General features: G+C 38.4%; 1 protein-coding gene across 3 annotated transcripts in view; it reads left to right on the top strand.

Moving 5' to 3' along the window:
- LOC121873786 (probable glutamate receptor) overlaps window positions 1–13,741 on the top strand; it is a 53,544-nt gene that overhangs the window by 8,865 nt on the left and 30,938 nt on the right. For all 3 annotated transcript variants that reach the window (XM_042377488.1, XM_042377486.1, XM_042377487.1), the window contains 3 exons: window positions 6,565–6,776; window positions 7,326–7,499; window positions 11,800–12,002. In XM_042377488.1, coding sequence (XP_042233422.1) covers window positions 6,571–6,776; window positions 7,326–7,499; window positions 11,800–12,002 — 583 coding nt within the window. In that variant the 5' untranslated portion in view covers window positions 6,565–6,570. The remainder of the gene's footprint in view (window positions 1–6,564; window positions 6,777–7,325; window positions 7,500–11,799; window positions 12,003–13,741) is intronic.

Genomic DNA, 13,741 nt, shown 5'->3' with positions numbered 1-13,741 from the left:
AGATGACCTAGGGGATAGTCATGTAAAGTGCGTACCATTATCTGTCCCACAGGGAATACGGGCAAAATCCCCACCGGTCCAAAACCCCGCGGACAAAAATTCCACCAGACATAAATCCCACCCTACCGGACAAAAACCCCACCAGACAAAACCCACAACAGACAAAATCCTCTCATAGTAAAAAATAAAAATAAATAAATCTAAAGTTTATAATAGCGAACACTATGAAATGTATTCAGACACTGCTTAAGGAAAATACAATTAATTTAAGGTTTTCAACAATTTTCGTACAAATCCACTTTGATAGTATCTCTTACTAAGAGGAAAGGTCACGGCAGACTTAGCTCCCGGGGATAAATTGTCGGTAATGGCTAGTGCTACTTGTGAACAGGGCTGTGCCCTTCCAGGGACCGAGTTAGTGAAGGCAAGGAAGAAAACTTTAAATTAAAGAAAGTGATAGCGAGGTTGAAGGAGGAAGACACAAGACAAGGAAAACCCGTGTCTGACGAAGACACAGGTGAATGGAAGGTTGTTAGAGTGGAACGACCAAAATGGTATTAAGAAAAGACACCAAGGAAACGACGACAGCTGTAAGTGTAAAAACTCTTTTAGTTCTTTCATAGACGAATTGGGCGTTAACATAGTCGGGGACAACGCTGACAAGGAAGGTACGAAAACGTTAATTGTTGGCGATTTCCAGGTACGGAACCTGGACAGAGCTTTTTGTGGTAAGAATAAAAATAGGATGAGGGTGTATTTACCAGGAGCTGGGGTGGGGGATATAGTTGACAGGATGGACAATATCTTGTCTGGTAATGGGAACAAACCTGTTTCAGTGCAGGAGGCAATGATATTGGCCGGTGTAGGAGTGAGGAGTTCCTTGATAAGTTCAAGACAGCTATAGAACGTATTAGGATGAAGGGAGGGATCCCTATCATATGTGGTGTCCTGTGTAGAAGGAGAGTTGGCAATGAATGGTTGTCAAGGGCAGTTGGTGTCAACGGCCGTCTTGACAGATATTGCAAGTCAATATCCGTCCTATTCATTGACAACTGGGACAACTTTTAGTGCAGAAGGGGTCTTTATGCTAGGGATGGGGTGCATCTGTCTCGGAATGGGGTTGCAACCCTGGCTGGCTCTCTCGAGAGGGCAGTTCAAAAGATGACGAAGTCTTTAGCCTGCTAGGGGAAAATATGGGCACGGAGGTAGAGGGAATGCAGTTGGAACGGGTAAACAAAGTGAAAAATTACAAGGAAATAGTGCTAGGAATAGTGACAAAACTATATTAGGCAGAGAGTTAAAACCCAAAAGCCTCTAAGATAGGACTCAAAACACGACTAACCTAAATGTCTACTATGCAGAAAATAGGAGTATGAGAAACAAAATGGATGAAATCAGGGCGTTGGTATGTACCGAAAAAATCGACATAATAGCATTCACCGAAACACGGATCAACCTAGACTCACGTGAGTTACCTGTCGAATACCAATTTGCAGGTTGCAAATTATTTCATACCGAAATAAATCTATATTATATATATAAAACAAAGAAGTATGTCTGTGTGTGTGTTTGTTTGTGTGTTTGTGTGTATGTGTGTCCGCACGAGAATCTCGGAAACTACTTTACCGATCTGTAGTGATGATGGATGGTGTTATATATAGTGATGATGATGGATGGTGTTATATGTAGTGATGATTGATGATTTTATATGTAGTGATGATTGATGTTATATGCAGTGATGATGGGTGGTGTTATATGTAGTGATGATGGATGGTGTTATATGTAGTGATGATGGATGGTGTTATATGTAATGATGATGGATGGTGTTATATGTAGTGATGATGGATGGTGTTATATGTAGTGATGATGGATGGTGTTATATGTAGTGATGATGGATGGTGTTATATGTAGTGATGAAGGATGATGTTATATGTAGTGATGATGGATGATGTTATAGTAGTATAATGGGTGGTGTTATATGTAGTGATGATGGATAGCGTTATATGTAGTGATGATGGATGGTGTTATATGTAGTGATGATGGATGGTGTTATATGTAGTGATGATGGATGATGTTATATGTAGTGAAGATTAGACAATAAAATAATAACAGTTTAATGCTAAAAAACTATACTTTGCTGTACCGTTGTAGTGAAAAACATGGGGGAACTTACATACACCGTTAATGAACTATTGATGGAAGAAGAAGTTTTGGGGACTGAACAGTGAGACAATGTGGAGCCTCCCCGAGGGTGGCGTCCTACCGTGGCCTAGCGGATGAGCCGCCCGGAGCGAACAGCGGAGAGTCGGTCACAGGAAACAGATCAGGAAAAGGAATCCCGTCTTAATGCTAACAGAAAGCGAACAGCGGACAGTCGGTAACAGGAAACAGATCAGGAAAGGGAATCCCGTCTAAATGCTGACAGATAGCAAACAGCAGAAAGGCCTTCTCTAGAAAATGATCACACGCATGAAATTGTTTAACATGTCCTTAAAAACGGGTGTAGTACCAGAATTCTGGAGGATAGCGAATGTAATACCGATTTTCAAGAAGGGTGATAGATCATTATCCTCTAACAACCGTCCAATCAGTCTAACATCAATTGTAGGCAAATTACAGGAAGCAATCATTTCAAACTCTAATCGAAATCACCTGGAAAAGCACAAGCTGATCAATGATTCCCAACCTGGCTTCACAAGCGGGCGTTCATGTCTAACTAATCTATTAACATTCTTTTCAGTGGTTTTCGAATCAGTGGGCGAGGGGCACGACTGTTATGTGGTATATCTTGACCTAAACCTAAACTTATTGTACATCCTCGATTTTGATATTCATCCAACCTCCTTTACACATGGGGTTTTAATTATTCGTGGATAGTAATGCAGTGGAAGCGCCCCTTGGAGAAAAACTCGAACCAGCACAAACACACTTAAATTAAAACAATGTATTCTCCGAGACCCGTGGAAAGATAGCACCTGTGATTGGGGTGAATGAGACGCACTGTAAAATTTGACACTTCTATTCCCTCTAACACTACAGCCAAAAACAATAATGGTTCACCAACATATGCGCACCTCTTAACCTGACTTAAAACACTACACTGAGGTACAAAGGTTATACAAGATATCAAAATTAGGTAGAAAATATTAAATGCCTTATGAAACACTACTAAGGTAACAGTGCTTCTTACATAAGAATGAGGAGCTCATCTGAAATCAGTTCCTCGTTATCTCACATCCCTTAGTGACACATAAACATTAGAACACGATACATGTACTATCAAGCACTGGGGAAATGGCATGAAACATTAGGAAATTATTAACTCCACCAGGAATAGGCCTTAAGGGCACTCAACAAAATAATATCAGTCCCTGAGAACTGTGGTAAAGCGTAATAAGAAAGTATTAGCTACACATATGGATCAATCATCGCCTGTCTGGAATGACCCACAACTACTACAATCCCAACTGGCCAAATAACCCGAAGGGTGTAACTACTCGCCTGCCAACGAGGCCGGCATTTTACAAAAACCCCGAGAAAATCACTCATGACCCATCAGGCATGCGGGTGTTCCCTGGTTTTAATTTTGTCCGTATTTTCTCTAGAACTCATGAGTCATGAATGTTTTTCTCCACCAATACCCGTGAAACATTCTTCTTAACCTCACACATAGGTTCAGCATGCAACATATTTTCCTTAAGGCACTAACAAGCCCTTTGCAACTTTGGATATGATTTCTTACGTCTCACGTGTGAAAACTCAACCATGAGGAGCGTTGTCCTCACACCTGGACTAAAGGAAATTCTAAACACACCTTACATTATTTCCCGTAACATGCATCACACAAACTCAGCATACACCCATACTAAGAGAAGACAAAATGTTTCTCTAAGTACCCACTAGACTCCTGGTCTCAGTGTGTGACCGTTCATTCACTCAGATAGCCTCAGTTTACACTCAGTACATCCATGAAACAGAAGAGAGTGGGGGCCAGCCAGCCACTGAAACCTGTCCAGCTGAGGGGGGTTCTATTTTCCCGTTAATAAGAGGTTTTCAATAAACTGCATGAAGATATGTGGTATTGTGAACCAAGGTGGAGGAGATCTGGTGACGCCAAACGATCGTTAACCGGGGCGGACGATTGTCCCACGTAGTTAATTGTCCTCAGAGACAGCTGGCTCCTCTCCAACCCTCAAACTGCTCACTCAACCGCATGGGCTCAAGACAGCTCAAGACCCCGTGGGCTGGGCTCAGACCGAGTGTGCTCAGACCGACCGAGTGGGCTCTACAGAATCCCTGCAATAAACCGTCTGTTAGCTATTGTTAACTTCTTCTCCGCCCCATCTAAACCCTCTCTGAGATTGAATACAACTTACTTGTTAATACTGACGTCGTAACACAAAGGAGACCAGACCACGTGGTGGCTTTCCTGGACACTCAGGCGTCCTGTCTGTTAGAACGCTCCCGCGCCACTGACGCCTGGTTTGCCCCAAGGAGTGAGCTTGGACTTGGGACATATTTTTCGCACAACTTGGATCTAGATGTAGGATAGTTATTTAGTGGGTCCCTTATTTGTGACCTGACCTGACTAGTCACGTCGCCCCCTTCTCTTAAGCTCCTCTACTTGTGTGTTGGTTTGGGGATTAGTGGATGACATCATTATGACCTGACCTCATGTTTAATAAGGTCACCCTGTATATTTAAGCCTCTCTCTGTCCATGTAATTCAGTTGCCTTTGAAGATGTCTTGAATAAAGACAAAAGCTAAGGTGCTCCGTTGTTTCCCTTTTCCCTGTTTGATTTACCTTATCCACATTTTCATTGTGGATTGTGTAGCTACATGATATATGCATATATATCATATATATCCCGTGTGATTTTATCAAGATATATATATATATATATTTTTTTTTTTTTCGGGGATTAGCCCACCCAGGCACAGGTTACTGACCTACATCGGGGCCTAGGGGGCGAAAATGTAATAATAATAATAATAATAATAATAATAATGATAATAATAATAATAATAATAATAATAATAATGATAATAATAATAATAATAATAATAATAATTATAATAATAATAATAATAATAATAATAATAATAATAATAATAATAATAATAATAATAATAATAAAGAACCATAAAGAAATACAAAATGAAAAAAAACATCAAGTGAGAAACAATATATGTATGTTGTTGTCAAAGTAAGAGAAACAATTGAGACCCTGCAATTGTGTGTAAATGAGGCAAGTCAGATCAGCAACCTGGGACTTGGTCACAAATTTTGTGAAGCCATATGGTAGAGGAGTCTACCATTAGACAACACATTATGCTTCCAATATCTTCCCAGGCGGTAGTACATCCCTGTTTGGGAGCTGCCTATATACGTCAGTATACATTAAAATAAGTAAGGCACATATAAAATTGATATAACTTACACTATGTCCATATATGTAGATATATGCTGTAGAATATGGTAATGTGTCGTAATTTCATAGACGTGTGTATGTCACTGACAGGAGTCACAGCTGATGCAAAGGTCGGTGACTGGGTCAGTGTCCACGAAAATCCTGAGTACTGTACAGCAAACTGCTGCTCCCTGTCAGTGAACTCAAGGACTCTGGGGTTCACTGGGTACACTAGTGCATCCACACACCATACCTCAGAATGCTGAGACCATCTCTCGTGGTCGGAGGTGTGTCATCACTAAGGGGGTGCTGGGGTGTTGGTAACTGGGGGTTACTCACGCCATACGAAAGAATTTTGTTGACAGGATGTTGATTGAGGAGTAGTCACACCTTGTGACAGTGAACAAATCATGTACACTTCAGCTCACAGGATTGTTGCCATAATTCAGCAACTATCAATAACTCATTAATGGTTATTGATAAAAAGAAACTTGTCCACCTCTTTGGATGGCAAATTAAAAATCACTCAACGAATAACGCTTCACTACGGGATATTATAATACACTTTGGAAGAATATTACACGTCATGGTTTTCTCTTTTTTCTTCGACTAAAAACACTTATGACTTGTTCTGTAGAATGTATATGTATTATATAAACCGGAATTTTGTTATCCTTTCCCACTTTGCTGCCACCTATGAACTGATCGTTGTTTCTTGATATAACAGTAATATAACGCATATAACAATATCTTTGATTGTTATTTTATATATACGTACACATTTGGGTCCGTAGATCCGCTGCCACCTATGAACTGGTTTTTTTAATGGTTTATTCTACAATTAAGTTAATGTTAATGGAACAGTAATATAACAATAGTATAACGGGTTTTAGTAGCAAAACCCAGCAATCCTTTCTGTATTTATTAAGAAAATATATTACATACAGTTCCAAGTGTACTGTATATCTCCGTAACTTAATCACTGTAGCTATTAGTGTTAAATGAAGATGGAGGCTATATAAAATATTCCTTCTAAATACATCCTGCTTGTGTGAAAGGTTGAGTAAGAGTACTTGTAATTCCCGTCGAGGGAGACCGGTAATATATGTCGTTCCTCAAGGTAAATAATGAAGCCAATCTCCCCACGTTCTAGGTGGTGATGTTACTCGGGTGTCACATAATGGTGGTGGTGGTGGTGGTGAGCGCTGTACCCAAAGCTGTCCAGGAAGTGAGTGGGTCTATGGAGCAGGTGGGCGTGGATGTCGGTGTGATGATGAGTCAGGTTTTGGAACACCATCTCACTGGCTGTCACCTAGTGCTCGTCACAACTACACTGCATTTATACGTCTCCACCAGTGTAATAAGGTATATAAATTTTATGAGGCTCTGGTCTTGTATTAGTGCCTTCACTATCAACTATTAGTAACATAGGCCGAAAGAAGCCGTGCTTATACATAGGTAAATTATAATGCCTTAATATCATTATTCTGAGTATATACTTAACTTGCTTATCGATAGTCAGGTTTTACTGGAAGATCTCGTCATTAATGTGATTTGTGCTTTATTAAGATCATGTAAAAACGAAGCCGATTTTAGGGAACTTGCGTACATAATAATGCAGAACGAGAAGCGATTAAGCTACAATCAAATGTACAATTAGTTAAAACAACTATATGTGCCTACTTTATGGGGAAACAATATGAGACCGTGGACGATAAATTTTGGTCACACGTAAAATTTCGGAGCATATCAAGCCTCACCTGCACAGATAGTTTGTTTTAGCTACTGTACATCCCAGCCATAGTTCCACACGTTATTAAACAAATTTATTAGAATTTATCTGTGATACTGTTTGATTCGATAATAGATAAAACAGCTTATAAAACAAGACATTTTACTTAAAATTTTCCTCAGACACATGGGTGTGCGTGTAGAGGCTGGCGTGGCAGTGGAAGCTGGGTGGATGTTGTCCCAGGACCAGCTGACCCAGGACCACCTCCTGCAGGGGCTGTGGGGAGACATCAGAACCACCTGCCGGGCCCTCATCCTTGATCTCACTGCCAACAACAGTGCTGATTCCGTCATGAAGTAATGCTTAATAACGTAGAAGAAAAGAGTTTTACAATATATATATATATATATATATATATATATATATATATATATATATATATATATATATATATATATATATATATATATATATATATATATATATATATATGCAAGTAAATCACTGTAGGTGCGCGTGATCTGTATATGCTGATAACCACAAGGAAAGAAGAAAACACGAAGTTCCCAATCGCTTTCGTGAAATTCACATCTTCGAAAGCGCTTGGGAACTTCATTATCTTCTTCCTCATATATATATATATATATATATATATATATATATATATATATATATATATATATATATATATATATATATATATATATATATATATATATATATATATATATATATATATATATATATATATATATTTCATGTAGATCTACAATCAAAACGTGGATAAGATAAATCTTGATCAAATCACACAGGGAAAAGGAAAACAATGGAGCACCTTAGCTTTCGTCTTTATTCAAGACATCTTCAGAGGCAACTAAATTACATGGACCGACAGAGGCTTATGTACACAGGGTGACCTTATAAAACATCAGGCCAGGTCAAAACCATGACATCTACTAATCCATACACCACCACCACCGCAAACATTAGAGGAGCTTATAAGATAAGGTGACTCAAAAATGAAGGGGTTATTGAAAAAGAACCCAGATCTCATCAAACAGTTTTCTCAAATCAATCCCACTTTACCTTATAAGTGTGGAGTGATCAAAACACATAAGCTAAATAATCCATTACGTCCTATCGTGACTTCTATGGAGGAACTAGGGAACCGTGATCACAGAGAAATCAGGTTTAACCTAAATTGGAAAACGAAAAATAATGACAATATGGTAAGAGTCCCAGAATTTCGATCAGCAGATTATGAGGGGCTAAGAAGGTACCTAGGTGAGGTCGCCTGGGAACGGTCAGGAACAAAATATACCATACAGAAAAATTAGGTCAAATACAATGAGCCAAAGTGCATGACCAAAAAACTTAAAATGACGTGGGAATAAAGAAAAGAATTTATAAGAAATTAAAGGTAGGGGAGGAGCATCTCAGAGATAGGTATGAAAAACTATCTAGGATTCGCAAGAGAATCCAAGGCAAAGCCCAAGATTTTTTTTCCAGGTATATAGGACAAAGGTCAAGGACAAGGTGGGCTTTTAAAGTCAGAGAGAGGGGACGTGATCGATGATAGTGCAGAAATAAGCAGAGCATTAAACAGCTACTGCCTATCAGGTTTTACAGAAGAAATTCACAAGGAAACGCCAGGGGATGGAGCTGACATTTAGGGGAAAGGAAGAAGAGAAACTAAAGGATATCACTATAAAAAAAGAGGTTGTTCTTAAGAAGATAAATGAATTTAAAAAGATAAAATCCTCAGGGCCGGATGAAATTTTCCCTCGAGTCTACAAAGAGTGTAAAGAACAGACTAGCGGATCCCTTGTAATTTTATTTACAAAATCATTAGACACGGGAGATGCGCCAGTCTTGTGGAGAAGGGCAAATGTAGTACCCAAATTCAAAAAGGGAGACAGAGCATCAGCGTCAAATTACCCGCCGATTAGTTTGACGTCAGTAGTGGGGAAATTTCTTTAATCAATTGTAGCAAACAACATCTGATCGCATTTATAGAAAAACAAATTAATCTACGACTCTCAACATGGATTTACAAATGGAAATTTTTTTCTAACAAATCTCCTGATGTTTGTTAAGAAAGTCTGAGGTAGTAGATAATGACGAAAATTACGATGTTATTTACTTAAATTTTAGCAAAACTTTTGACAGAGTACCTCATCAGAGGCTTCTGAGAAAAGTTAAGGCTCATGGTACCGACAGGGAAAGTTTTAAATTGGATGAAATCATAACTCACAGATAGAACACAGAGGGTTAGCATAGATGGTTTCAAATCTGAATGGGGCTGTGTAACTAGTGGGGTTCCCCACGAGTCAGTACTAGGCTCACTCTTGTTAAATAATCTACATAAACGATCTAAATACTAGGATCAGCAGTGATATAAGCAAGTTTACGGATGACACCAAAATAAGGCGGCAGATTAATTCAGGGTATGATGCAAATGCACCACAGGAGGTAAATTCCAAGAGTGGCCAGATAAATGGCAAATGAAATTCAACACCAGCAAGTGCAGCGAACTTAGTATTGGAAGAACAAATACTGTCAATGTATATAGCCTTAACAACATCAACCTAGAGAAGTCGACTTGTAAAAGAGACTTAGGGGTACTTGTAAGCCCTGACCTTCGGCCTAGAAAACAGTGCACTAATGTTCGAAATAAGGCAGACAAAGTATTAGGTTTTATATCTAGAAGTGTAAGTAATAAGAGTGCGGAGGTCATATTGCAATTATATCTTGTGCTAGTCAAGCCGCACCTCGATTATGCGGTTCACTTCTGGTGCCCTTATTATAGAATGGATATCAATTCACTGCAGTCGGTGCAGCGAAGAATGACGAAAATGATTCCGGGACTCAGAAACCTTCCATATCAGAATAGGTTAAAGAAACTAAACTTGCATTCCCTAGAAAGACGAAGAGTGCGGGGAGATATGATAGAAGTATTCAGGTGGGTGAAAGGAATCAATAAAGGTGATTTAGATAAAGTTCTTATAATATCCGAGCAGGATAGGACTCGGAACAACGGATTCAAGTTGGATAAGTTTAGATTTAGGAGGGAGATAGGAAGGAACTGGTTTACAAATAGGGTGCTGGACGAGTGGAACAAGCTTAGCATCTTTGTAGTAAGTGCTGGAACGCTGGAAAGTTTCAAAGGGAGGCTGGATAGATTCATGGATGATAGAGAGTGGTTGTAACTCTCGACAGGAGCTGCCATGCACAGGCCCACCGGCCAATTGCAGACTCCTTATTTTCTTTTAATCTTATGTCGCCCGTTCTTATAATCTCTTCATATGTTTCCTGTGTGGTAGGTGTGTGGATTAGTGGATGTCATGTTTTTTGACCTGACCTCATGTTTAGTAAGATCACCCTGTGACCGGGGAACGCTAATCGCTAGACCACCAGGATACTAAAAGCAGTCCTAGACTCTGTTATATTTCACACAAAGCCTGTTCAACGAGCTTATGGTGCTAATGAAATATATATATACTGTATATATATATATATATATATATATATATATATATATATATATATATATATATATATATATATATATATATATATATATATATATATATATATATTACAAGGAAGAGGAAAACACGAAGTTCCCAAGATGTGAATTACACTAAAGCGCTTGGGAACTTCGTGTGGATTCACCTAGATGCACCTACAGTGATTTACTTGCATATATATATATATATATATATATATATATATATATATATATATATATATATATATATATATATATATATATATATATATATATATATATATATATATATATATATATATTTATAGTTTTACCTCCAGTGTCAAATAAAATTAAAGTTATGGCTCAAAGAAATTTTTAGGTAATATTTAGCTTTTTTCATTCCAACTGCGATTATTTCTTATCATTTTACCAGTATACTAATTTAATTAGTGTTAATGTCTGTAATGCGCTTTTATAGCCGTGTAATTATTACACCCGCTGTTAAGAGCGGTGGAGTATGTAATATTTTGCAAAATATTATTCGTGGGAGTTTCAAAATTTAAATTAAACCATCACGATCTTAGTCGCTGCTATATTAATGGCCAAAGGAGACTTGCATCCTGCCAATATTAACAGCCATCTTCCTTAACCAGATGATTTGTAACTTCCACCTTCATATTCTTGTCATTGACAGTAAAGACAAATACTAATAATAGATTTAACCTTAATATATTTATAGTATCAGTGAAATAATTGGTTGAATAACCTCGAAAATAAAGCCCTTCGAACATGCCATTGCAAACTTAAGATCCTTTACAATCCAGAGATATGCATCTCTTGCAACTTTTATTTGTGTATTTATAATGCAGCACAAACTTAGAACATACCAATTACAAAATAATAAATAATAATAATAATAATTAACGGTTTATTGAAAGAGCTTGGCAGCCAAAAGGCTGAAAATATACAGTTACATATTTGGGGAATGGGTTACGAATTACAAATAATATAAAAGTAACATAAGTGACACAAATAAGACATGTAATAACTAGATGGGGAAAAGCTCAAACTACAGTTCATTTCAACATAGTGACAGTGCAAGGAGTAGTGTTTACTGGGAGTGAATACACTGATTTATTACAAGTTATTGATAATTTTTACAGGTTGGTAGAGGTGGCAGGACTCTGGCAGAGGTCAGGTACGGTGGTAGTTGTTGTGGGTAAGAGGGCAGGAGTGAAGGCCGTACTCCTCCACCATAGTCTCCGTAACACACTCCACGCTCTCTACCTGGCCCCCCATGACCTGACCTTCCACTCCCCACCACGTTCCAGTAACTCACGCCTCAGGAAGGTCCTCGAGAAGGAAGGTTAGAGGGTGTACAGGGGGTAATAGTTGTAATTAACATTTTCATGATCATAGAAACTTCTTTGGGAAAACTCATTTCGTACAAATGTAAATGATGAACACGATCCTTCGCCCCAAGATGTCTATTCTATTTACCCTAAAGAAAACCTCGACCTGATGCAGAGTTTTAAGAAAGCAGCGCCGAAGTTTGCCTCTTGACCAGTGCAGGGACTTTTAAAAGATATCTTTGGCTGATTGTTCTTTACTGGCTTTTACTTTTAGGTTTTTATTTACTCTTCCTACAGTCTATATTCACAGGCCAACTGGCCGTCAAACTGAATTACAATGACTCTCGCCTCGTAGGGTAACTGCACCCTAAGGTTTAGTCAAAGTTGACTGCTAATGGGTGTAAGGAATGAGACAGTGAGACTCGCACCTCACAGAGTGCGCCAAAACAAGTGAGCAGGTATTATATATGGTACTATGGTGGACAAAAATTCCTTCAACCTCCCTCTATTTCCCCCTCTGCCTCCCCCCCCCCTCATACGCACTACATAGTGCGCCATCTGTTGGACATTACAGCACTTCCCTCAGTTGCTTCGTTATTCGAACCACAGGTGATTCAGTCATATTGTGGCTGGATGAGGGAAGGAACTTTTGTCCACCATAGTACAGTATAACGTTTCGGATTTAACGGTAAAATAGTGTCCAAGGCATTGGTAGTTAAGATGAATTTAGAGAGTTTGCCAAAGGTTTTGTTAAATGACAACAAGGAGCGAATTGGTCTGCACTCTCATGAGTTCCCAACGTAGGTTATAGCCATATTTAATACTACGAAAGATATTTTTAGGGTGGTGGGGGGGGGGGGACAGAAGGACAACCAAATTATAAAAAAAAAATGTTTAATCCCTTTTGCTGCAATGACATGCTTAGATGTAAAGAATTGCGATGGATACTTCTGCGGTTACATTGATGCACATACACGTTCTTGCACACTTAAAATCACTTTGATTCAGTCATAAACATAAGGTCAGGTCATCTATTACGTGACTTAGACTTTTGTAAAGCGTTTGACAGAGTACCGCATCAGAGGCTTCTGAGAAAAGTTAAGGCTCATGTTATCGAGGGGAAAGTTTTAAATTGGATAAAATCATGGCTCACCGATAGAACACAGAGGGTCAGCGTAGATGGTGTTCAATCAGAGTGGGGCTGTGTAACCAGTGGGGTTCCCCAGGGGTCAGTACTGGGCCCACTCTTGTTCATAATCTACATAAACGATCTAGATACTGGGATCAGCAGTGACATAAGCAAGTTTGCAGATGACACCAAAATAGGGCTGCAGATTAATTCAGGGCAGGATGCAAATGCACTAGAGGAGGATTTAAATAAACTGCAGGAGTGGTCAGAAATGGCAAATGAAATTCAACGCAAGCAAGTGCACCGTACTTAATATTGGTACAGGGCTGAAGTTTGGTAGGGAAGTGCGGATAACCTAGAGGATGGTAATGCACTGTAAATAATTTTCCCTTCACTGGAATAAATCTTGTAACTCAGCCAGTACACACACACACACACACACACACACACACACACACACACATATATATATATATATATATATATATATATATATATATATATATATATATATATATATATATATATATATATATATATATATATATATATATATATATATATCTATATATATATATATATATATCCTATATATATATATATATCTATATATAAATATACCCT

The sequence above is a fragment of the Homarus americanus genome, unplaced genomic scaffold (assembly GCF_018991925.1).
Source record: "Homarus americanus isolate GMGI-L3 unplaced genomic scaffold, GMGI_Hamer_2.0 scaffold25827, whole genome shotgun sequence".
Classification (NCBI taxonomy): Eukaryota; Metazoa; Arthropoda; class Malacostraca; order Decapoda; family Nephropidae; genus Homarus; species Homarus americanus.
This window is presented reverse-complemented; position numbering and strand designations above follow the sequence as displayed.